At 40.4% G+C, this 26,651-nt stretch overlaps 1 protein-coding gene across 1 annotated transcript in view; it reads left to right on the top strand.

The window, feature by feature from the left end:
- POLE (DNA polymerase epsilon, catalytic subunit) overlaps positions 1-26,651 on the top strand; it is a 67,405-nt gene that overhangs the window by 33,220 nt on the left and 7,534 nt on the right. Inside the window, exons 24-42 of the mRNA XM_051972572.1 lie at positions 3,653-3,810; positions 4,454-4,649; positions 8,314-8,528; positions 8,803-8,905; positions 9,430-9,510; positions 9,599-9,721; positions 10,635-10,847; positions 11,103-11,312; positions 11,783-11,926; positions 13,527-13,667; positions 15,772-15,925; positions 16,008-16,114; positions 17,301-17,477; positions 17,579-17,802; positions 19,365-19,585; positions 19,929-20,133; positions 24,168-24,341; positions 25,199-25,324; positions 25,686-25,818. Of these exons, the coding sequence (XP_051828532.1) occupies positions 3,653-3,810; positions 4,454-4,649; positions 8,314-8,528; positions 8,803-8,905; positions 9,430-9,510; positions 9,599-9,721; positions 10,635-10,847; positions 11,103-11,312; positions 11,783-11,926; positions 13,527-13,667; positions 15,772-15,925; positions 16,008-16,114; positions 17,301-17,477; positions 17,579-17,802; positions 19,365-19,585; positions 19,929-20,133; positions 24,168-24,341; positions 25,199-25,324; positions 25,686-25,818 (3,105 nt within the window). The remainder of the gene's footprint in view (positions 1-3,652; positions 3,811-4,453; positions 4,650-8,313; positions 8,529-8,802; positions 8,906-9,429; positions 9,511-9,598; positions 9,722-10,634; positions 10,848-11,102; positions 11,313-11,782; positions 11,927-13,526; positions 13,668-15,771; positions 15,926-16,007; positions 16,115-17,300; positions 17,478-17,578; positions 17,803-19,364; positions 19,586-19,928; positions 20,134-24,167; positions 24,342-25,198; positions 25,325-25,685; positions 25,819-26,651) is intronic.

Raw genomic sequence — 26,651 nt, 5'->3', positions numbered from 1 at the left:
AGGAGATGTGGGAAAGCTGGCACACTGATACATTGTTGGTGGAATTGTGAATGGATCCAACCATTCTGGAGAGCAATTTGGAACTATACTCAAACTGTGTATACCCTTAGACCCAATAGTGTTTCTACAGAACTTATATCCCAAAGAGTTCTTAAAGGAGGGAAAGGGACCCACATGTGCAAAAATGCTTGTGTCAGTTCTTTTTATAATGGCAAGAAACTGGAAACCGAGTGGCTGCCCATGAGGAGTTGGAGAATGGCTGAATAAGTTATGGCATATGAATGTTATGGAATATCATTGTTCTGTAAGAAACGACCAACAGGATGATTTCAGAGAGGTCTGGAGAGACTTACATGAACTGATGCTAAGTGAAATGAGTAGAACCAGAAGATCATTATACACGGCAACAAGACTATAACGGTGATCAATTCTGATGGATGTGGCTATTTTCAACAATGAGATGATTTAAACCAGTTCCAATTTTTCAGTGATGAAGAAAGCCATATATATCCAGAGAGAGGCTTGTGGGAACTGAATGTAGCATTTCCACGCTTTCTCTTGATGTTTGCTTGCATTTTGCTTTTCTTCTCAGGTTTTTTTTTTTCTTTCTAGATCTGATTTTTCTTCTGCAGCAAGATAACTGTATAAATATGTATACATCTATTGAATTTAACATATATTTTAACATATTTAACATGTATTGGACTACCTGACATCTAGGGGAGAGAATGAAAGAAGGGAAAATTTGGAGCCGAAAGTTTTGCAAGGGTTAATGTTGAAAAATTACCCTATTTGTAAATAAAAAGCTTTAATTTAAAAAAAAAGTGTGGGGATGAAAGACAGATTAAAAATATTGAGGAGTAGAGCATGAATTGGAAGCAATAAATATAATTTTTTTTGTAAAAAAATCTTTTAAAAAATTATTTATTTCTTTTGCACATTCATTTAAAGGAAATTTTGATTTCGAAATTCTCTCCCTCCCACCTTTGATCTATCCAATAAGGCAAGAAATGTGATATCAATTGTACATGCAAAACCATGCAAAGCATTTCCATATTAGCTATGTTGCAAAAGAAAGCAAGACAAATAAAGTGAGAAAATTATGCTTTGATCTGTATTGATAATCAGTTCTTTCGTTAATGTAAATAGCATTTTCCATTATAAGTTTTTAGAATAGTCTTGGATCGTTATATTGATAGGGAGACCCAAATCATTTCACAGTTTGATCATTGTACAATATTGCTGTTATTATATAGATTTTCTGATGTTGCTCATTTCACTTTGCATCAGTTCACATAAGTCTTTTCAGGTTTTCCTGAAGCCATCCTGCTCATCATTTCTTATGGTGCAGTAATAGTCCATCAAAATCATATACTACATCTCGTCTAGCCATTCTCCAATAATGAGCGTCCTCTTAATTTTCAGTTCTTTGCTGTCACAAAAAGCTGCTATAAACATTTTTCTGCTTATAGGTCTTTTTCCTTTTTCTTTAATTTCTTTGGGATGTGGAGCTAATAGTGGTATTTTTGGGCCAAAGGGTATGCACAGTTTGATTGCCTTTTGAGCACAGTTCTAAATTGCTCTCTAGAATGTTTGGATCAGCTCCATCAGCAGTGTTGTCCCAGTTTTCCCACCAATATTTGTCATTTTCCTTTTATGTCATATTAGCTAATCTGAATGTGAGCAGTAGGTATGAGAATGATATTTCTTTTTTCTTTTTTTTTTTTTGAGAATGATATTTCAAAGTTGTTTTAATTTATATTCTCTAATCAATGATGATTCAGAGCATTTTTTTAGATGACTTTAGGTAGCTTTGATAACTTCTGAAAATTGCCTGTTCATATTCTTTAACCATTTATCTATTGGAGAAATGACTTGTATTCTTAAAAACTTGACTCAGTTTTTTATGTATTTGAGAAATGAAGCCTTTTATAAGATTTTTAGTATGAAAGGAATCAATGATTAAAAAAAAATGGAAGGAATGGCATAGTAATATCAAGTTTACTTGAGAATCGGGAGATTTTTAGGCAGTAGGAAAAGAGCAATAGGTAAGGAAAGGCTGAGGATGAAAGATAGGGATTGATCTAAAGGACATATTCCTCGGGGAGAAAGGAAGATTCAGAATTAAAGACGACAGTAGAGGAACTGATTTTGGTTATAAAAGTCAATTCAAGACTAGAATGAAGAAAGAGAATGGAGACCTTTGAGGTATGAAGTAGGGAAACAGAGCCTCAAAGATATCTTGATTGTCTCAAGTGAGGTGCTCTAGTGAGATGGACTGAAGAGAAATGGCATAAAAGACTTAAGATAGAAGATTTGTAATGGTTCTTGGAGAAGGGAGTATGACTGAGAGTTGGGGAATGATGGAGGATTGTCCTGCAATGGTGAGAGCCAAGATTAAATAACATAAATTTGTAATGGACTGAGTCACCATGGTTGGTATTTCTTTCATTGGCTCTTGGCCCAGTCTTAATGGGAAGAAGATAGTTTGTAAAAGTATCATGACATGAGAGGCTAGGGAGGAGAGATTCAAGGCTGTAGTAGGACCATGGAGAGTTGGATTGTGGTCTGGACACCAGACTCCTAGAAAGGAAGAAGAATGAATGGCCTGGCATTTGATAGACTACTATACCAAGTATATGATATGGCTAAATGATGGAACCTCTGTTAATGTGCTATATGTATGCCTAATACCATTAGGAAGCTTTAATGTAACCAATTATGCAGTTCCCACAGAGTATCATTTTTCTACTTAAAATGATTAAAAGTTTATAAATGTCACATCTTTGTTCTTATATCATTGATGATTTATTTGCTTATTTCCTGTGGGATTATGTGATACTTTTTACATTAGGGTTTCTAAAAGCAGGGGCTTTCCGTATATTTAGAATTAGAATATATTTTCATTTCAGTTTTGAATTTGACAAATTCTATTTTACTTCAAACAAAATAATGAAGTTATATTATAGAGATTTAACCTTGGAGACATTAGAAAGGTATCCTGATTGAATTTGATCAAATCACCCATAAAAATGTAATAATATCTCTTAAATTGATGCAGAATACCAACTCATCTCTTTGTGTTACAGTTTTTCTGATTTTAAGCATGTTGTTTCTCCAATTAGGAAATAAATTTTTCTTGGTAGACTTACACCCCTTCTCTTGGAGCTCTCCAAGTTACTGCCTCTACAATCCTTTCTCTGCTGTGCTCTCCTTTCCACAGTTAGCTTGGATTCTCAAGGAACAGGGGAGTGCATCTAGCAGTATCTGTCCTCTGACCTGTACAGCATTAACATTTTAACCTCATTTAAACTTCAATTAAAATTTTAACCTCATCCCCTTTATTCCGCAGCTTCTGAGAAATAAAAAGTTCTTCTTTCTCACAGAAAGACTGTGCAGCCTTAGTGTTTACATGGATTACAAAGAGAGCTGACTTGAAGATTATGGAAGTGAAATCCCTGTCTTGAGTTCAGGAGTATTCTTCTGATGGATGTAGGGAAGGGAAGGGCTTAGAAAGATGATGTCCTTGTCTGATTTGTTCTAATGAATTGCCTGTGAAGGAATTTGTAATTCCCTTTCCACTTAGTTACTACCCAGTGCTCTGGAGACCCTAACTCTGGAGAATGAGAGATTTTTGTCTGTTCACTTGCAGGAAGGCTTCACAAATGATCAGTATCAAGAGCTCACTGAGCCCACTTCTCTCACTTACATCACCCGCTCAGAAAACAGCATCTTCTTTGAAGTAGATGGTCCATACCTCGCTATGATTCTTCCAGCTTCCAAGGAGGAAGGGAAGAAACTGAAGAAAAGGTAGAAGAAATTCTTCCTAGTTAGAGAATATTGCCTTTGGAATTGAGTTTAGCATGTGTAGACCAGCTGAAGGTTGAGAACCCAACACTTCCATAAGCCAATGGGACAAGCAGTAGGAAGTTCTGCCGATTCCTAAAGGAATGGAACTGATGGCCAAAGACTTTGAATGTGAAGAATAATTTTTTGGAGGAGTTTTTGCGCCTGGTTTTGAGGTTTCTTTCTTTTGCTACAGATGGCAATGGGCTTTGAGAACTGCTCCAGATTATCTATTGCCTTGTAGCCAAAGCAGGAAGGAGCCTCTTTGAGCTTAATGGAGCCCGTCCTCCAACAGTAGCCAATGCTGGGCTCTTTAGCTTGATAGGACATGGTAGAGCTAATAGCCTTTGAGAATCCAGGTCTCACCTCAGTGCCAGAATGAGGCACTTAGAGGACCCTCCTCAATGGTTATGGTACAGAGGATGGTTATGGTATTTTTAAACTGCCTATGTTCCTGTGAGAGTGGTCCTATGGGGACAGAACAGCTCTTGGTTCAAGAACAGCAGGCTAGATGTGGAAGGGTATCAGGGGTATGACAACCTCCCTGCAAATAGAAGAGAAGGGTAAAGGACATGTCCACTAACTGATTTCCTACACTCTGTTGTAGATATGCTGTGTTCAATGAAGATGGCTCCCTGGCTGAGCTAAAGGGCTTTGAGGTCAAACGGCGTGGAGAACTACAGCTGATTAAGATCTTCCAGTCGTCAGTGTTTGAAGCATTCCTAAAGGGCAATACCTTGGAGGAGGTCTATGGGTCTGTTGCCAAAGTAGCAGATTATTGGCTAGATGTGCTCTACAGCAGGGTACGTAATGCTCATGGAGTGCACTATTTTTACATGTGGTAGTAGGTACTAGGGAGCACTGTGCAATTTACAGTAAATGTACTTTATATGCATTATCTTAGTGTGAGTCAGGATGGCTGTCTTTTCATATTTGAAGGGCAGTCATATGAAAGAAGGATTAGACTCCTACGGGGCTGAACTAGGGACATTGTTACAGAAAATCAGGTTCAAGTTGCAAAGATGGTCTTCCTAAAGTCCAAAAGTCAATCAGGCCGCCCAAAGGGCTCACTGTGCCTCCTCACCCAATGACTTCACGACCACCTGCTGAGATATTGTTGTGGGCCTTCCTGGTCAGCTCTGAGGTGGATATTTTGGCATCCTCAGTGTATTGTTTGCAGCCCTGGGATTCTGCAAAGCCCAGCTAAACGGGATCACTTTGATGTTTCTCCCATGTGACATTGCAGTCCTCCATGCATTGCCTCCTCGCTTCTGCTCCTTAGAACCCCTCATCTCTTGCTTTACAAAAATAATTTTTATGGCAGTTTTCCACAGGATTTATTCACAAACCTTTCTGTTGAGAGGAGAGGTTTCGTTACCTTTTCTTCGGAATTATTTTTTTTTTAGTTTCAGTATACTCTAATCTTTTCATTAGGAATGCTTGGAAGTCCTTTATTTCATTCATTAAGGTTTATATTTTTCCTCTACAATACACTCAGTTTTGTGTTTAGTAGTTTAGTCATGTCTGATTCTGTAACCTCATGAACCATAGCACTCCAAAACCTTCTCACTCTCTTAAAAGTCTATCCAAGCTCATGTTTGTTCTTTCCATGACACTGTTTATCCATGACACTCATCCTTGGCCATCCCCTCTTCCTTTTGCTTTTAATCTTTACCAATATCAACTTTTCTCATGAGTCCTACCTTCTTGTTATATTCAGTTTCAGTGAGTAAGAGATTTTTGATTATAAATCTCCCCCTTTCGCTCCTCCTCTTCTCCTTTTTTCCTCCCCTCTTTGCCTTCCAGAATATTGCATTCAAACCCTTTATTCTTTTCTTGTGGTAGCTACTAAGTTATATGTAATCCTCTCTGTGATCTTCTCCTTTGCTCTCTGATTCTAAAAGCTCTACGTAATTCTTGAAATATTTTGGTCAGGTTAACTTTTTGATCATAGCTTTCGGGTACAATGATTCTTAAATTATCTTTCCTTGTTCTGTTTTCCAGATCAATTGTTTTTGCTTTGAGTTACCTTACATTTTTTCTATTTTTTCAGTCCTTTGACTTTGTTTTTGATATATCTTAAAATTTCCTGAAGTCATTATCTTCTATTTGATCCATTCTATTTTCCAGGAATTTATTGCATGGATAAAGGTTTTCTGTCTCTTGTGATAATCTGTTTATTACCTTTCAGTCATTTTTTTCCTTAGCTCTCATCTCTTTTATAATTTTTTCCCCAGTGTTATAAAAATATTTTTTGATACTTAAAAAAAAAAAAAAAAAAACTCTTTTTTTTTTTTTTTTTTTTAAACCCCTATTTGCTTCCAGGAATTATTTGAATTTGTGCCCAAGGTATAATTTTTTTTTTTTTTTGATACTTTGCTTGTAGATATTTTGGAGTCATTTGCTTTTAAGTTTATGTCTTCAGCATACCTGTCATCATCACAGCTTTTAATGATAGGATTCTTTATTTGGTTTGTCTGTTCTTTCATCCTACTTCCTGACTCCAGACTAGTTCTTAGGGCCAGCTCTGCACACTTCTGGAGAGAATGTTTGTGCTGCTGCGGCTGCTGCTTTCTTAAGAGTATTGCATATTATATGATTCCAGAATCTTAGAAACACAAGACTAGGAACCCGCAAACTTGTGTAATTTCTGAAGTGGTCTGATCCATGGCAAAATTTGATGGATCACTCTCTCCCTCTTCCCTCTTCCCTCTTCCCCCTACTCCAGTCTAAACTCTGAAAATTCATGATCTAGGTTTGGGTCTGAACAATGTGCCTATGAGCTTACCCTGTTTGGAGTTCTAGTAGATTGCTTTTGCACTCTCCTATTCTTAGCCAGGCTATAAGTTGTGTTGATTCAGGAGCAGAACTTGAAATTTCCCTTTATTCTAAGATTCTGTCCCTACTTACTCTGCTGTAGATTTTAGACTTAACTAGAACTAAGATCCTGCTTTGCTTCTAGGGTCTAAGCCATATGGCCCCTTCTTGTTTCTGAACTTGTGCTTTGCTTGGTACACAGCCTAGAACCTAGAATGCCATCTTTAGATACATATCCTCAACTTGGTTTCCTCTGGAACTGGGAAGTCAGCAATTAATCTGTACCCTGCACAGTTTTTAAACTCCTCTTTGATTTGGGCCTTTAATTTGGGTCTTGTCCTGTCATAAAATCTTTTCCCATTCTAGAATGTTTAATATGATCATTCCTGGTTAGACTTTGTATCTAGTGTTTAAAGATATCTCTGACTATCTTCCAATGCTGACCTGGACTAGAAAAATATCTTATTGCGATTTTCTTTTTTCTTGGATTTCCTGATAGTGCTCAATTGGTTGCATTTTCTAGTATCTTTCTTTTTTTTTTTTTTTTTTAAGTTTTCAAAGCTCCCCTTAAACATCTTCTCTTACACAAGGCATTTCCTATCCCTCAGGTTGCTAATGACCCACCAAAAATTATCTTTTACTTACTTTATTCATATTTTATTATTTGTATATAACCTTATAAGTATACATGCTGTTGTTTTTACTTTTGTAGTCTCAGTGTCTAGCCCAGTGCATATCAGACACTGAGTACTTGCTGGTTGATCTCATTTGATCCTTATAGTGGATCAGAAAGCTAGGGAGGAAAAGAAAGATGAATAGTTCTGGCAAGGATCACAGAGCTAAAAGTATAAAAGTTAGGTCTAGTCTAGATCTTCAGAGTCTCATTCTACCCCTCATTCCCTAATACTGTGCTGCTTAGCCTTATTGTTGAGTTTCTGTGGGATACAGGTATAAATAACTCAAAAGAGCCAGAAATCCCTTCTGCCTTTGAAGGCAGATAAACTCTTAGGCTTAATGAATTCTGACCAAAGGAAATTTTCCTCACTAATGTTTTTCTGAAATTTCCCTCAGCTAATTTAGAGAATCATAGAATAGAGACCTTCAAGATCATTTATTCTAATTCCTATCCCTCTCCTTTTTAACAAATGCAGAAAGTAAAGTTAAATGGGGTGGCTTGGTGGCAAGTGGATAGAATTCTGGGCCTGGAGTCAGGAACACCTGAGTTCAAATCTAGCCTCAAATATTTCCTATCTATGTGATTCTGGGCAAGTCACTTAACTCTGTTTGCCTCAGTTACCTCATCTGTAAAATGAGCTAGAGAAGCATATGGCCAGCCATTTCAGTATCTGTGTCAAGAGAACCCCAAATGGAATTACAGAGTTGACACAATTAAAGTGACTGAACAATAATGATAAAAGAGTAAATGATAGGTAGAAGGTCAAAAGATAAGTGGCAGGTCTAAGAAGAGACCCTCTATTCTCCCAACCCTCATCCCAATATATTTTCATTTATATCCTGCTGTAAATATATCCAGACTATAGAAATTCTGAAATGGTAAATTCCATGTGAGGGACAATCTAAGGGGAAATGTTTGTTAGACTTCCATACTGTTAACATCCCTAGAAATGTTTTGTGGACTCTCCTCCCTAGGCGGCCAACATGCCAGACTCAGAACTATTTGAACTGATCTCTGAAAACCGCTCCATGTCTCGGAAACTGGAAGACTATGGAGAGCAAAAATCCACATCCATCAGTACAGCCAAGAGACTGGCCGAGTTCTTGGGAGATCAGATGGTGAAGGATGCTGGGCTAAGCTGTCGCTTCATCATTTCCCGCAAACCTGAAGGGTCTCCAGTCACAGAGAGGTAATTATTACAAGAAGCCCAAAGTGGTGATGATGCTTTGAGAAAGAAGGAGTCAGAAGGTTAAGAAAAGATATGCACATTATGATCAAGCAAGATTGAGCATTAACTGAGTCTCTCTGGGATATCTGTGATTGGATTACAAACGTTTTACAGGCCAAGCAATGGGATTTGTCAGGGATGATAAATAGGAAGAGCACATTCTGTTCTGGATAATGGGGTAGAGGAGGTGCTGGGTCCCTTTGGCGAATAACATGGACATTGCTGTGTCACCTAGGGCCATCCCACTTGCTATTTTCCAAGCAGAGCCCACAGTAAGAAAACACTTCCTCCGGAAATGGCTCAAGAGCTCTTCCCTACAAGACTTTGACATTCGGACAGTAAGTCACAAGACTTTTCTATGCCCAATTCCTCAAGAAGGGAAGCCTGGCAGATGAGAATATCCAGGATTCACCAGGATGACACCTGACCCAAAGGCTTGCAGATTTAGAATTGGATGGGACCTCGTGGGTCACTTAGTCCAGCCCTCTCCATTTACAGATGAGAAAACTGAGGCTCATCCAGGTTAAGTGATCTGCCTGTGGTCACATAGCTAGGTGGAAGCAGAGATGAGATTTGAACCACTGGGTGCTCAGAAACCAAGCAGTGCTCTTTCCCCTGGACATCCTGCCTCCCTGGCCTTTTTTTGTGTGACTCTTAGTGAGTTCCTGCAGTCACAGGACTCTAGAATTACCTTAGTGGCTAAAAGTGACATGTGGCTGGAACAATGGGAAAGCTTGATGCTGGTGTAAAAAAGACCAGTACAGAGGACAGCCAACTTGTACTTGTTCTCCGAAATGTGCTTTCTGTTTCTCGTGCCTCTTGGTCCTCTGATTGTGTTTTTCTGAATCACATTCATAAATAGATCCTGGACTGGGATTACTACATCGAAAGACTTGGGAGTGCCATCCAGAAGATCATCACCATTCCTGCAGCCCTGCAGCAGGTATGATTGAGAGCCACAAGAAGAGGGCCCAGAGCAGCCCGAGAGTTGGACAAACACCTTTCCCTGATCCGGATGCTGTTTTCTCTAGGTGAAGAACCCAGTACCACGTGTCCGACACCCTGATTGGCTACATAAGAAGCTGATGGAGAAGCATGATATATATAAGCAGAAAAAGATCAGTGAGCTTTTTATTCACGAGGGCAAAAGACAGGTAAGAAGGACCTTGCTGAGGACAGATAAGGGATGCATTGTCAAGGGATTGTCTGTCTCAAGACAAGACAGAGCTCACGGCAATGCAGGTATGCAGCATTGGCGTCCAAACCTGCTTGACATGCCTTACCTCAGTGATGAGGCTTTTATGGTAGCACTCCTAGCCTGGCCAGCTCCTTCTTCACCCCACCCCCCAGGGAACACATTTCTTCTCGCATGTTAGACTTAAAAGCATCACCTGTTGCTTTTAAGCTAAAGCTGTCCTCTCTGCATTTGCTTAACCATGATCTATTATTTCAGCCCTTTCTGGGTTCCTCCCAGCATCTCTTTTGCAAATTTCATTTCCTTAGATTCTTTTTCTTCCTCTGAAAAAAATTTTCTTTGGTGAATGCTTCTTTTTTATTTTAAATATTTTTTCTCAATATTTCTTTTTTTTCTTTTTTTTGCTGAGGCAGTTGGAGTTAAGTGACTTGCCCAGGGTCACACAGCTAGGAAGTGTTAAGTGTCTCAGACACTTTGATTTGAACTCAGGTCCTTCTGCCTTCAGGGCTGGTGCTCTATCCACTGCGCTATCTAGCTGTCCCCGAATGCTTCTTATTCTTAAGTATTTTCTGTTTAATTTCATTCTAGTCATTAGACACAAGTATTTCTGTCTTTCTCTTTTTGGTTGGAAACAAAAAATATTCTGCCTTTCTTTCTAAATAGCTTGCTTTTACCTCAACATCCCTTCTTTCCATATCTTCTGATCACCAGCTTAGTCATGTCATGTGATCTGTCAGTCAAGACAACATCATTTTGATAGTGGTAAGGGAATGGTACTTACTGAACAACTATCAGATGTCAGAAACTTGGTGGTATGAAGCATGAGTTATATTACTGCCATAGTCCTAGACTCTTGGGCTTCTTGCTTCTAGGTCACTGTCAATCAGCATCCAGAGGGTAGCCAGGGACATGGGATTCTGGATATGGAGGACCTCGGTGTCACCAAGCCATTGCAGCCAGCAGTCCCGATTGCTACCAAAAGGAAGAGAGTCCCTGTAGAGAGCCAAGAGGAGTCCCAGAATTTAGAGTTGACCCAGTCTTGGCGAGAAATTTTAGGACAGCCACCATCTCTTGGTACAACCAAGGTAAGGCAGTGAAGGGGTCAACACAAAGTCCTCATTGTCAGAGGCTCAAACTCCTTCTTGGACTCATCTCCTCAAAGGGACCTGCTGTGTCCTCTGACCCCTGATCTGAAAGCCTTTAGGCCTCTTAGTAGAACCTGACTCTTAGAGCAAATGGAAACATTCTTGCAAGCTGTCCAGAGGGTACTGGTGTTTCTGAAGCTATTGTTGGCTTTTTCCCTTCCTGCTCACACAGATCCTTTCACACTTTCTTTCCAGGAAGAGTGGCTCGTGTGGCTCTCCTTCCATAAGAAGAAGTGGGAGCTACAGGCCCGTCAGCGCCAAGAACGCAGGAAGAGACGGCGTGTAGAGACTAGAGACAGGGTGCTGAGCTCAGGCATCATTCGTGACGGCCCAACCACAGGACTAGGGCACTTCCTGCGGAGAACAGCCCGCAGCATCCTGGACCTACCTTGGCAGATCGTGCAGGTGTGGAGGAGGAATTTTCTAGATGGGGTGAAGAAGCAAATATATTTTTGCAGTAAAATCAAGAATCTACTAGGTCCAGCTTCAGAGAAATGAGGCCCTGGGACAATGGAGACCTAGAAGCTAATTGTTGCCCACAGTCTGCATCAGAATGGAATGAGGAGGAGAAAGGCAGGAATTAGGTTTCAGGTTTAGCTGAGTTAGTGCAGCACTTTGATCGTCCCTCCAAATGACAATAATGTGTAACAATATCTCCAGTCATTCTTTGGAGCAGGCTAGGAGAAAGAGGGCAAATCCCAGTGATGTGAGCTGGCATTCATACCAGACTGGATGGAAGACCAGACCCCCGTGGTCCTCTGGGCTGTATTCTGGAGCTTTTCTTTGGCAGTGGCATTGTCCTCGGGATTTGGGCAAAATAAACCGTTCTACAGGTCAGGATCATTATTGCGCTATGTTTTGTATTCTCCTTGCAGATCAGTGAGACCTCCCAACCTGGCCTGTTCAGACTTTGGGCTGTCATTGGCAATGATCTACACTGTATCAAGCTGAATATCCCCCGTGTGTTTTATGTGAACCAGCGTGTACCTAAGGAGGAAGATGGATCTTCTTTCCGTAAGGTGCCAGAGACGACCCCCATAACATGGTGGTCCTGTAGCATTGGAGGAGCTAGTGAGATCAGCAAGCCAGATGCATTTTGGTATTCTGCTTGGTCTTCCTTTCTTGGTTTTCCCTCACTCTGATCCTCCAAGAAAACCTGTCCTATTGTAGTTTTGAATTGGCCCCTCTCCCATGCTATCCCATCAAGATGAGGAAGAATAGATATCTCATGATGTCTTAGCATGTTGTTGCCAGGATGGTGTCTGTAGCACAGGGCCCAAACACTCCTGAGTGCAGCACAAACCCAATTTAAAATGTAACTGAGAAATATTTAACCAAATAAAAATACAGTAAAATATAGATTCGGTTACATTTTAAAATTAAGTCACTTTGTGGTCCTCAGAGCTCTTTTTCTTGAGCCTGTTTTTGAACCTTACAGTATAGCTCTGATGACTGGAGCATTGGATTCAGAAGCAAGAGACTGGAGTGTGAGTCTCAGCTCCTAACAGCATAGACATGGAAAAACAAGCCCCTTACTTTCTCTAAGCCTCAGTTTCCACATGTGTAAAATAGAGGGAATACTTCTATCACATCTCTTCACAAAGCAATTATGACAAAAGTAATTAGTAAAGCTCAAAGTGCTGTGGAATCATTCATTATTAGAATTCTACTTCTTGGGCATTCAGGCAGTGTCTCATCTTGAGTTCCCCAGCCACTGTGCTCATTTACTTCCTCAGATACATGTTTATTGAGGGACTATCTTCCACTGTGGGAGACCTAAGTGAGTGAGCCCTTGCTTTCAGAGTCCCAGCCTGTTCAATAGAGAGCCTAGACATAAATACAAAACACTGCTTTACTGAATGAAATGTTCAAATATGTAGTACAGAGAATGAGAGCTGGGATGGGATAGTTCACTAGGAATGATGGAAATCAAGGTAAGTAGAGTATTGGGACTTGAAGGAGCAGGATTCTGAAAAGCAAGAGGAGCAAGAAAGACCTTTTAGGAGGGAAACTAACATGAGCATGGCACAGAAAAGGAAGGGGAAGGGCATGAAACAATCATCCTGGCTGTCAGAGATGGAACATGAGGTTGCCAAGAAGGAAGGAGCCTGGGGAATAGGGGAAGAAGACTCAGGAGAAGCTCAAGCACATCTTGAATTAAGTGAGAATCAGGAGTCAGAGATGGGAGTGGGAGGAGCACTTGTTTTTCCATAGCACAATTCCCATGGGATTCATTGAGGGCTGTGCATGAGTTAGTGCTGTCTGTACTGACAGCCCTGTTACTCCATTCATGCTTTTATTCTAGGGCCCTCATCAGACTTTCCCTCTAGGGTCATAAATTTAGAATTGGCACAGCTTTAGAAGTCACTTAGTCCAACTTCCCCAATTTGTGGATAAGGAAACTGGTTTAAGAAAGCTAAAGGGTTTTAACTGGCACAACTGGAGTTTGAAACCAAGAGCTTGGACTTCCAATCCAAGCCATCTAACCCCTATCCCCTGCTGCATCCATGGCCTTTGCTTATTGCCAAAAGGAGCACTAAGACCTGCTGTGAGCTCTCTTGTCGATTTTTTTAAAGACAGTTTGGGGACTGTTCTGGAAAAAACATATTCTTTTGTCAGGTGAACAGAGTTCTCCCTCGTTCCAACATGGTCTACAATCTGTATGAGTATTCAGTGCCAGAGGACATGTATCAGGAACACATCAATGAGATCAATGCTGATTTGTCTGCACCAGACATTGAAGGCGTCTATGAGACCCAGGTAACTGTCCCTCTGGACAATTTTAACTTCAGAATGGATTGAGATCTGGGCTGTGAGCTGTATTTACCAATGGATCATTCATCCATTCTGCTGATGCCAGTTATGTGCAAGGTCCTGCATTTGATGTTGTGAGACTCCAAAAAAGTATAAGATACAGTTCTTACTCAAGATAGCTTAACATGTAGTTAGAGAGATTCTACAGATAGGATCTGACTAGATACAAGGCAGTATGAGAAATTTGTTTAAACAAACATAATAGAATTTATCCGTATAAATGAATGCTGTTCTTATTTCAGTATTGGATTTTGAATTTCTGAATTAATTTCAAAGGTGATAGAACTTTTTTTTTTAAACCATCGTCAGTGGTTTTTGTCAAGAGTGGATTTGAATTTTGGGAACAGTCAAAATGGTATAGCAAAAAAGCCCAGCAGTTCTGAACTGAGTCCTAGCCTTGCCTATATATACCTAATGATGGGCAGATTACTTTTACCTCTGAAGCTCAGTTTATTCAGCTTTAAAATGGGGATTAATAAAAATGTATTACCTACTTCAAAAGCATTTTGGGAAGAAAGCACAAACCAATCTCTTTATCTGCTCTGCGTTCTCCTCTGCTTTCTACCTCCGAATACCTTTCAGGAGTCATCTCAGATCTCACCACTTCCAGGATGCCTTCCCTGACTACTAAGTAATCCTACTTACCCAGTAGTACCTGCTGCCTGCATCATTTATTTGGCACTTTTAGGGTTTAGGATTATTCATTTTTCTCACAAGCACATGAAAAGAAACTAAAAAGTAAAGGGTACATTACATTAAGAAGTACATTATACTAAAAAGTAATGTATCATTTTTAGTTTAAAAAAATACCCATCGTTCCAGAGAAGATGTTTCGGAATGATTACTATATTGGACTTTGTCAAGCTAAGTTTTGAACATGAAATTTAAGTGTTTGAGATTTATTTTTAATTAAATTAATTTTTGTATTATATTTAATTTAAGAATGGTATGTTAGCAATGTTTTAGGAAGTTTAATGTGGCTTCTGGACATAATACAGGTGGGGAGGGAAGAGGGCCAGTAGAGATTCCAATTGGGAGGCTGTTAGAGTGATCTAAATGTAGATGTGTGAGGGAGGGTGGGCACAGTGATGTAAAGGAAAGACGCAGGGTCATCAGTTACAATATATAGGATCAAAGGAGAGGCAAAGGAGAACCAAAGATGAGGTTTTGAGACAACTATCTAGGGTAGCGTCCATTAGATTGAAACTCGTGGCTTGCAGAAGCTAGAGCCAAGCAGCCAGAGCAGGCAAGAACAACTGTGCAGAGACAAAGAAGTCTATTTTCTATAGTGAGGGAAATGACTTGCAAACATGGAAGGAAATCAGACACATATGCCAGTCCCCCACTCAGAGAACCTGCTCACTAATACCTATGGCTACCCAGGGAGCTGCAGCCCTGACAGGGAGGGGTAATGGCAGCAATGTGATGAGTTTGATTTATTGCAGCGCTTCATGATCAGAAAATAATTCTGGGATTTTACTGTGACAGAGATTATCCACAGGGTTAGCATAATAGAACCAGGCCAGGAGTCAGGAAGACCCCGGCCAAGTCACTTAGAACTGTTTGCCTCAGTTTCCTCACTGGTAAAATGAGCTGGAGAAGGAAATGGCAAACCACTCCAATATCTTTGCTAAAAAAGAAATCTCAAACAAATCCAGAAGGGGTCTTGAAAAGTCAGACAATTGAAATGACTGAACAGCAACAATGAATCTGGGGTAATAAAGGACCTTTGGTAGGAGTGAAGGACATTGAAAAAAGTTTCAGGGGAGATCTGCTCCATCTTGTTGCTGACTAGCTGATCTAGCTAACCCCTTTTAGTAGTCATTTTTCTCACTGGAAAACTTGGGATGAAGGGGACTTCACCAGATCCTGAGAACTACTGTTCTGCTGTAGGGCAGCTCCAGTTAGTTTTTCCTTAGAGTGAGTCGAGTTTGCATTTAGAAGTACTGCCTTTGTGTCTTCTGTCCCCCTTTGGTTCCAAGGCATACGATTGAGCTATTCCCATAGCCTTTTCTGACCACCATGCCCTTGGTACCTTCACCCTTTCCAGGTGCCGTTGCTGCTCCGGGCTCTCATCCAATTAGGCTGTGTGTGTATGGTCAGTAGACAGCTGGTACAGCACCTCACGGGCCGAGAGGCCGAAACCTTCTCTCTAGAGTACTTGGAAATGCGTTCCTTGGCGCAGTTCAGCTACCTTGAACCAGGTATGACCTCTTCTGTCCCCTTTCCCAGCTCTGGTGTGCTCCACCTATGGAGCGCTGGACTCAGTGAATTCTTGTTCCACAGGAAGCATCCGGCACATCTTTCTGTATCACCACTCTCAGGGCAGCAGGGCGCTTTTTGGGCTCTTCATCCCCTCCCAGCGCAAAGCTTCTGTGTTTGTCTTAGATACAGTAAGTAGCTCATACGCTAAACTTCCTGAGAAAGACCAGAGTAGACTGTCAGCGTGGACCAAGTTTGGTTCCAGGTTGGTGGGAAGAAAAATGCCTGCTCAGGAACAAGAGTGTTTCTTTTTCTTTCTTTTTTTTTTTCCCTGTAAGTCTTCATTGATGTCTTTTAGTTTTTTTCATCATCATAGTTTTCTCCAATGTCTTTCCTTCTACCAAAGAGTCATGCCACGTAACAAATATATTTTTCAAATATTAATTTTTTAAAGAGGGAAATAAGAGGGGGAAAATTGGTACAACTGATCAGTACATTGAAAAAATTTGAAAATGTGAAATGTATACCACCTGTGGGCCTTCCACTTCTGAAAAGCAATTGGTTGGGAGTGTCCATATATCTCTTCTTTCAGTCACTCTTATCTTTATAATTTTATAACATTTACTTTTGATTTTTGTGTGTGTAGTTATTTCCATTTATGTCATAAATCATTGTGTATATTGTTTTTTTGGCTTTGCCTCCTTTACTTTGCATCAGCTCTTGTAGATCTTCCCATGCTTCTCTTTGTTCATGTGTCATTTAGTCTGGCTCTTAATATTACATTTTGTGCATGTACCACTTCCCAGTCAGTGGGGATCTACTTTATTTCCAATTTGTTGCTCTTATAGAAGATGATGCTATAAATATTTAGAGGTATATTGGTACTGTCGTTCTATCAATGGCTTCCTTGGGGCATAAGACTATAATGGAGTCTTTTGGGCAAAATATGTGGACATTTTTCTCACTTCATTTGCATAATTTCAAATTACTTTCCAACATGATTTACCAGGTTATAATTCACAGTAAATTGTTCCTATATTCCCATAAGCTCCCTTCCCCCAACATTGACTATTGTTATTTTTCGATCATTTTCCCAATTTTACAGTGTATAAGGGAGAGGGGAAGTTTCTGTGTATGCCTTTATTCTTTGTCTTACATTCCCACCATCCTTGGACCACTTAGCTCTCCAAGTCTGAAGGAAAGCCCTTCCTGGGGCTTTGTATGTCTATTTGATAATCAGGTCTCTGTCCGAATCACTTGAAAGTTCTGCTACCCTCCTACCCCATTCCCCTAATGTGTCAGTGGCTTTCAAATCTTCAGCCTTTCTGAATCTATGACAGACTAGTGTGACTCAAGAATGGGATGTGATTTGGACAGGTGCGCAGTAACCAGATGCCAAACCTGAATTCCATGTATTCATCGGAGCACCGCCTCCTGTTGGAAAAGATGGGACCCGACCTCCTACCCCCAGACAAGCACATTTTTGAAGTGCGAGCTGAGACTGACCTGAAGACCATCTACAGAGCCATTCAACGACTATTGATTGGCTACAAGGTAAGATCTCATCAGGAATATTGCCATCTTTGAACTGTCCCACCAAACTGGACTTGCACATGGATGACCTGTCTCTTGCCTCCCCCCCACCTTTCTCACAGGAAGAACGCCGGGGTCCCACTCTCATTGCTATACAGTCTAACTGGGAGCTGAAGAGGCTGACCACTGGGATGCCAGTCTTTGAGGAGTTCCCATTGGTTCCAGTCTGTGTGACTGATGACATTAGCTATGGGGCCTTGGACTGGCAGCGTCACGCAGCCCGGCGCATGATCCGGCACTATCTCAACTTGGACACTTGCCTGTCTCAGGCATTTGAGATGAGTAGGTGAGTAGGACAAAAGCCATGTTGCATTCAGGGAGTTGAGAATGCCTGGGGTACAGAGGATGAGATGAGGAGGTAGCAGATTCAGTGTCACCTTCCCTTGCTTCACTGAATAGGCACATGCTAAAGTCCCTTGGGCATTGTTTCCTTTATGAAACTGCTCTCTCCTCAAACACCTCCCTTCTCAAGTAGGAGCAGAGGGTGACACTAATGACCACTTCCTCCTCCTAGATATCCTTTGGCTTTTTGTGACATAAAGGGGCAGGGATACAAGCATCAATGCCTACTATGTTCCAGACATTTTTCAAACACCCTATTATATATGACTTTCTCTTGGTTCTCTTTCTTCACTGATGCCTTTCCAGTCTCCTTTGCTAGTTCATCATCCATATTAGCTCCTCCCTTGATGCACCCATAGGCTTTGTCCTTTGCTGTCTTCTCTTCTCTCCTAATACTCTTCTATTCAGTGGTCTTGTCAGCTATCAAGGCATTAATTATCAGGTCCCTGTGGATGACTGACTCCCAGATCTCTACTTCCAGCCCTGATCTCTCTCCTAAACTCCAGGTATCCTGTATTTCCAATTGACTCTTTGAAACAGAGCCCATAGTTATTTCTGTCTTGTATCCAAAGTGGAACCCAAGCTGCTTTACAAATTTCCTAATTCTAGCAAGGGACCTGCCACTTTACAATCACAGCATTGATTCCTCCCTCTCCCACATAACCACTCACTTGCCAGATTTGATTTCTGCTTTCACAATTTTTGTCTCATCCATCCCCTTCTCTACTACTACCAGGTGGTTCAGACCCTGATCGCCTCTTGCTTGCATTATGTAAGAGCCTCTTACCTGGCCTCCCAATCTCATCTCTTCCCTCTCCAATCTGTATTCCACATCACTGCCAGACTGATTTTCCTAAAATACAGACTTAAATATATTGCTCTTCCTCAGTAAAATTCTATGACTCTCTTTGTAGGATCAAATGAAAGCTCTGCTGCACAGCATGGCCTTACCCGCCTTTCCACCCTTATTATATGTTATTACTATTTTTTTGTGAGGCAGTTGGGGTTAAGTGACTTGTTCCCAGGGTCATACAGCTAGGAAGTGTTAAGTTTCTGAAACTGGATTTGAGGTCAGGTCATCCTAGCTCCAGAGCCAGTGCTCTATTTACTGCACCAAGTTGCTGTTCCTCTTATTATGTGTTATGCCCTAGCCAGTATTTTGTGGTTCATCCAGACTGAATACCTTGCTGTTCTCACTTACTGCTCAGGTTTCTATCCATGCCTTTATCACCTCTGCCGCTTGCATTCCCTTAATTCCTTCTAAACTCTGCTCAAGTGACTAATGCTTTCTACAGAAGCCTTTTCCTGATCTCTCCCGCTGCTTGTCTCCCCCTTTTCCAGTTTACCTTGCATGTAATTTGTATATTACCCACCTTCCAACCCTGAAAAAGTGAAGACTTCTTAAGGCAAGGACTATTTCATTTCTGTCTTTATTTACCATTGCCCTGCACATAGTAGGCATTTCATAAATTGGTGAACATGAGTTTTTTCTATTTCTCTGAACAGATATTTTCACATTCCTGTTGGGAATCTCCCAGAAGATATCTCTACCTTTGGTTCAGATCTCTTCTTCTCTCGCCACCTCCGGCACCATAATCATCTGCTCTGGTTTTCTCCTACATCCCGCCCTGACTTAGGTGGGAAAGAAGCTGATGACAATCGCCTTGTCATGGAATTTGATGATCAAGCTTCCGTGGAAATAAACAATCCTGGGTGTTACTCCACCGGTGAGTGTGTGTTGCACCCATTTAAGAGGAGTAGGGCCACTTAGTGATGGACTTGGTCTCCAGAGGACCAAAAAAAAAAGGTTCCTCTTTGTTCTAAGGGGTTGACCCCGTGATGCTACTCAATACTTCTGGATCTCCTTCATGAAAGCCTGACTGTGGGGCCAAATGTCAGTTATCCCCTTCTGGGCTACAATTTCTGCTGTGTTACTAAGCTATAGCATTGCATGGTCAGTAGAGAGAACGCCAAGAAAGAGGCTATTCCTATGGGATCCCTATTGCTGCTTTTGATTAGTGCAGCTGGTGATTGATTTGAAGACACAAGCTCTGGGTTTTCTATCAACAGTGTGCTTGGAATTGGACATCCAGAACTTGGCAGTAAATACCATCTTGCAATCTCACCATGTTAATGATATGGAAGGAGCGTCCAGCATGGGCATCAGCTTCGATGTCATCCAGCAAGCCTCTCTGGAAGAAATGGTCACAGGGAACCAGGCAGCCAACATCCCAGCCAGCTATGACGAGACCGCCCTCTGCTCTAACACATTCAGGTATGAGCTAGAACCTCTGAGATACTGTCTTCTTCACCACTGAGTGTTTCATCTTCCTCTTACTGCCTCAAGAGGCTTCTGCTTAAATTGTGGCAGGCCCCATAGCAATCTAGTGCTCAGTGTACCTTTGTTCGCATTAGAGAAATCGAGCTTAACTTGTCTGAGGCTTTGTAGCCCAAGAGAAAACCAAGTGATGTGGCTGGGGTCACATAGGTGCTTCAGTTCTCAAAATCCATACAAGTTAGCCTCAGTTTATAGCATTCTGAAGTTACGTACAGGACAGGTCTAGATAAAGATTTCTAAGTATCAGCAAAAATCAAGATGCCATCATGATCCTGCTGGCTGACAATGGCAAAGGATCAGTGGGAGAGATGAGATCAGAGCCATTCGTAGGAAGTGGCAGGCGTCATGGTTGATCGGGTCACTGGTGTGGTGGCTGTGGCCTGTTTTGTCTACCAGGAAGCTCTTGGAGGCTGTCGGCTTAAAATCCAAACAAAACTTAGCTTTATCAACTATGGCTCAGAACGGTGTCCCAGGTCTGCTCTAAAGGAACTTATAATCTAGTCAGGGAGATTGAATCACACAAAATATGAGGTATTACAGAGTAATGACTGAAAGAGACAAGAGGTTCTCAAGCCTATTTGAAAAGTTGGAATCTTTTACTTGAATAGAATTTTGCTGAGACTTTTTAGTGAGATCTTTTGATGACATTTTACCAAATATAAGACTAGATTTTAAAAATCGTATATCTTCAGATAAATTTTATTTCTTTTTTTTTTTTAATTTTTATTTAATAATTACTTTATATTGACAGAATCCATGCCAGGATAATTTTTTTACAACATTATCCCTTGCACTCGTTTCTGTTCTGATTTTTCCCCTCCCTTCCTCCATCCCCTCCCCTAGATGGCAAGCAGTCCTATATATGTTGGATATGTTGCAGTATATCCTAGATACAATATATATTTGCAGAACCGAACAGTTCTCTTGTTGCACAGGGAGAATTGGATTCAGAAGGTATAAATAACCCGGGAAGAAAAACAAAAATGCAGATAGTTCACATTCGTTTCCCAGTGTTCTTTCTTTGGGTGTAGCTGCTTCTGTCCGTCATTTATCAATTGAAACTCAGTTAGGTCTCTTTGTCAAAGAAATCCACTTCCATCAAAATATGTCCTCATACAATATCGTTGTCGAAATGTATAATGATCTCCTGGTTCTGCTCATTTCACTTAGCATCAGTTCATGTAAGTCTCGCCAGTCCTCTCTGTATTCATCCTGCTGGTCATTTCTTACAGAACAATAATAATCCATAACATTCATATACCACAATTTACCCAGCCATTCTCCAATTGATGGGCATCCATTCATTTTCCAGTTTCTAGCCACTACAAATAGGGCTGCTACAAACATTTTGGCACATACAGGTCCCTTTCCCTTCTTTAATATTTCTTTGGGGTATAAGCCCAATAGAAACACTGTTGGATCAAAGGGTATGCACAATTTGATAACTTTTTGGGCATAATTCCAGATTGTTCTCCAGAATGGTTGGATTCGTTCACAACTCCACCAACAATGCATTAGTGTCCCAGTTTTCCCGCATCCCCTCCAACATTCATCATTATTTTTTCCTGTCATCTTAGTCAATCTGACAGGTGTGTAGTGGTATCTCAGAGTTGTCTTAATTTGCATTTCTCTGATCAATAATGATTTGGAACACACTTTCATATGAGTGGTAATAGTTTCAATTTCATCCTCTGAAAATTGTCTGTTCATATCCTTTGACCATTAGATAAATTTTATTTCAAAAATTATAGCAATAGCATAGTAATCACACATTCTATATATAAAAATATTGTCTCAAAATATTTTCCTTGACAGATTGTCATCCTCATTATGTAATTGAGAACCAACCACATTTTAATTCATTTTGTAAGATGTTTCTCAACAGTTTTCCTTTTTCCTTTTTGATATATAGGTCAGTGTTTGGGGAATAATGTGGCTGATAATCACAGTCGCTCAGAGGTTTCAAAGCTCTCTTTTTTTTCCTTTTGGGAAGGCAGTTGAGGTTAAGTGACTTGTTCGGTGTCACACAGCTAGTAAGTATTTGAGGCTGTATTTGAATTTTTGACTCCAGGGCCATTGTTCCATACCTTGTGCCACCTGGCTGCTCCTCAATGCTCTTTTGGCATTTTATGTTATTTTTTCCTCACAATAATCATTTAGAAGTTATACAGGAAAGAAATGGAGACATTTAGGCTAAGCACCTAGCTCAAGATCAAAGTTATACAGGGAAGAAATGAAGACATTGAGGCTAAGCACAAAGTTCAAAGCTAATTTTTTTTTTTTGACTTCAGCTTCAGAATCTTTGAACTCTCTCACACCTGGATTTTGAAACTGGTGAAACTTCATTTATATTCTAGGGTATTTTTTTCAAATTTTCTTTGGCATTAGCTTTTGTGATTTTATAGGAACCATAAAACTTAATTTTAAATTGTGGCTTCTCATGCTGGATAATTTCACTGTGCTCAGGTTAGATATTGCATTCCTGTCTTTGGGATTTGATATTCAAATTCAGTTCATTAATATGTTATTGGAAGAGTTTAAGCTATCAATTCTCTTGTCCTTTTTTTTTTTTTTGCATTTTTCAAACTTCCCAGTTTTATTTAATTATCCATAATTGGAAAGAATTATTCGTAACTGGCAATATATGATGCCAATTAAAAAAAAAATTTTTTTAAAAGAAGAAACTAAGAATATAAATAGGCACTACCAGGGCTTTTACTGGAGTAGATTGATGGTCACTTAAATATGTATCTTATCTTGTTAGATGTATTAGTGGCTTGCTCTGTGCTAATGAAGAGCTAGCTGTGGTTAAGTGACTTCAAGTGGTACAACAGACATTGAGAGGAAATTAGATGGCTGGTCTATCCATTTGAAAGACATTAACTTAGACACTGTAGGTTTTTTTTGGTAGTTCAGAAAGAGAGAATAAACTCTTCTGGGAGGTGAGAGAAGACTCTTTGAGGAAGTAGGAGTTGAATTGAGCTTTGAAGTATGGATGTAATGCAAAAGAACAAAGGGCTTAGAGGACATCCTTTTAGCTGGGAGCATATTCCAAGCAAAGACACACAGACAGAAATTTATTTCCATGTTCAAAGATGAATTTGGCTGGAGTTTGTGTAGAAAATAGATGGACATGAGGCTTTGGAATGGTATTGAGGGACAGATTTCAAGGACATTTGAATACTATATCAAGGAAGTTAGATTTGAATCCTGTAGGTATAGATTCATTTAAGAGTGGTTGATATCAGAATTTTGCTTTTAGAAGCCTATGGTGTAAAAGTGGGTAAATGCAAGATGGGCAGAAAAAGGAGAATCTAGCAGCAAGGAGAATAATTAAGAAGTCATTGTAATACCAGCCTAGACTTGAGATGAGGAGGATGTGATCAAAGGTAGTGGCAGTGAGAATGGAGAGAAGGGGAGAGAAGTGAGGTGTGTTGTAAAGGAAGGAACAACATAACTTTGTGTGAGTTGTGAAGAATGATGATGGTGTGTGTGGAGCTGTAAATATATATTCCTCTACTTTATAGTGACTCTGGTTAGGCTGTTGGACAGTTCCGGATGTGTGGAGTTTAATAGAGTCTAGGGATGGGTTGGACTAAGTGAGCTCTTAGGGTCCCTTCCCATTCTGAAATTCTGTGATACTGTTAACCAGGTATGATTCCTATTGAAAGATGAGGGAATAAATTAAAGCTCAGAGAGGTGAGCTTAGTTGGCCAAAATCTCAGAGTAAGTGGCACGGCCATACTGGGACTCAGATTTTCTGACTCCCAATCCCTTACTCTTCTTGATTGCTTCAAGCCATAAACAAGGATAGTCCAGGATAAAAGAGTGAGGCAATAGAGAAATGATGAGTTTGTTTTTTTAACTTGCTGAGTTTTGGGGTGGTGATATTTCCATGCAGAAATATCCCCATGAGGTAAATGGGAATGGATATGTGATAAAAGGTTATTTTCTCTGGGACTCTTTCACAGGATCTTAAAGAGCATGGTAGTGGGCTGGGTGAAGGAGATCACTCAATACCACAACGTCTATGCTGACAATCAAGTGATGCACTTTTACCGCTGGCTCCGGTCCCCATCCTCTCTCCTGTATGACCCCGCTTTGCACCGGACTCTACTTAGCATGATGAAGAAGCTCTTTCTCCAGTGAGTAACTTTTGAGTTTGTTAGGAGCCTAGTGGATTAGTGGGAATATCATCTTGCTGAAGCTCTTCTGTCTGCTACATCCATCTTCTGGGAGGTGAGAGAAGACTCTTTGAGGAAGTAGGAGTTGAATTGAGCTTTGAAGTATGGATGTAATGCAAAAGAACAGAGGGCTTAGAGGACATCCTTTTAGCTGGGAGCATATTCCAAGCAAAGACACACAGACAGAAATTTATGTCCCCATCTGGCTAACTTCTCTAATGAGTGGTACATAGAGAATCCTAAAATCTCTGTGTGGGAAAGGGATCAGGGATCAGTGGCCATTCAGCCTCACCCACATCCACATAAGCTGTAACCTCTGTTTATGGACCTCCAGTCCAGTGATAGCCATGTTGATATAGTGACAGCCCTGAGGCCTGCAGTGTAGGCTGTCTTAGAGAGCATAGTTGCCCTTCTCAGATAGGTGGCCTAATGCACAAGAGGAGCCTTCTTATTCAGAGGTCATCCTGGGGCTACAATGATGAACATTTTAAATAGTACATTTTTTACAAATGTATACTTTTAGTGACAAAATTCTATGGCTTGTAGGTGTCTCCTTTATAGTGCTCTACCATCTTCTCATTCCTTTTTGGATAGCTCTCATTATTAGGAAGTTTTTTCTGGCTTCCAGAATAATTTTGCCTCTTCACAATTTGTATTTGCTGCTCCCCTCCCTGACCAAGCTGAGCAAGCCTTCATCTTTTTTTCACAGAAGTTCCCCGTAGGACTGAGAGGACTCATTCCCATGGTGGAGAAAATTTAGAAAACCCAGCTGTTCGGACTCTTTCCTTAATCACTAGGTCTCTTCTTTTCCATTTTAGGCTTGTAGCTGAGTTCAAACGTCTAGGCTCCTCAGTCATTTATGCCAACTTCAATCGCATCATCCTCTGCACCAAAAAGCGTCGCATTGAGGATGCCATTGCCTACATAGACTACATCACTAACAGGTGACAATGAGGGCAGCCTTATTACCAAATAGCCTTGGGTATGGTAACAGAGGAGCTTAGATCTGCAACATGGGCTGCCTTCGGAGCTTTAGCCTTCCGTGAGCAAGTGCCTTAGTTCAAGAAAAGATAATAGTGAATCTCATGCTGGGTTGGGGATGGGCAGCTGTCTAGGGTAAACACACCCGGAACCATTTCTCATGAAGGATCTTTAAATATTTTTTTAAGTGTACTTTTATAATGCCAGAAAACTCCACTCCCTATGCCACGTATTTATGATGTCCTATAACATGTTACAATAAAAACTGAGTTGGCTGTGGCTTTTTAGGAAATCTGAGCAAAATTGTGGTCTCTGCATTTTCAGCATCCACTCCAAAGAGATCTTCCATTCCTTGACGATCTCCTTCTCCCGGTGCTGGGAATTTCTTTTCTGGATGGATCCTGCTAACTATGGAGGAATCAAAGGAAAAGTTCCATCCCGCGTTCACTATGGGGAGGTTGTATCTCTCCCATCTGTCTTTTCCTCTCTGTTCCTACTGTTGCGTACCCATTATAGGACCTCAATCCCACCATCTTTATTCCTCAATGATACTTAGCACGTTTTCCTCCCCCACTTTTAGTATGGATTTGTTCACACTTCCTCAGCCTTGAAATATTTCAGTAGCAGTCTCCTCTCTCCCAGTTAAAGTTCAGATTCTTTTGTTAGACATGCAAACAATCTTGCATGCTGTCCTGTCTTCTTGGCCTTCTCTGCTGTTTTTATACCTGATCTTCTGTGTTCTAGGCAAGCTGGCCTCTTCACCACATGCACTTTTCTAGTCATTTCTGCCTTTATTCATACTCTTTACTATGTCTGCTGTTCTCTCTCCCCCTCATACTTTATCTGTTAAAATCAGACATTTATATAGAACTTGGTGTTTCTGAAGTGCTCTACATATGTGCATTAGCTTATTTGATTCTCACAGCAATCATATTAAGTGTATCAAAGAAAAAATATCAATACTAATATAATACTTGGCATTGATAGGTCTAAGTCTGCCAGAAATGATTTTATTTAATTTCACATTAATATCCAAGCATTTCTAGCTTGAAGAGAAATGTTCAAAATGCTGTAGTCTCCCATGCCCTACAATGTAACAAGGTGACTTCAGGTAACATTTGTAGAAATTCTGAGCAAATAAAAGAATATACTATATTAGTACAGGTTTAGTTAATTTCCCAGAATTATTGTGTAAGAAAGTTCCTCTGCCATTCCTCCTGGACCCCTATCTTACAAATCAATGGATTTCTCTAGAGCAGAGTTTGTTTGTTTGGCACTTAATTGCTTTCT

This window comes from Antechinus flavipes, chromosome 1, assembly GCF_016432865.1.
Source record: "Antechinus flavipes isolate AdamAnt ecotype Samford, QLD, Australia chromosome 1, AdamAnt_v2, whole genome shotgun sequence".
NCBI lineage: Eukaryota > Metazoa > Chordata > Mammalia > Dasyuromorphia > Dasyuridae > Antechinus > Antechinus flavipes.
This window is presented reverse-complemented; position numbering and strand designations above follow the sequence as displayed.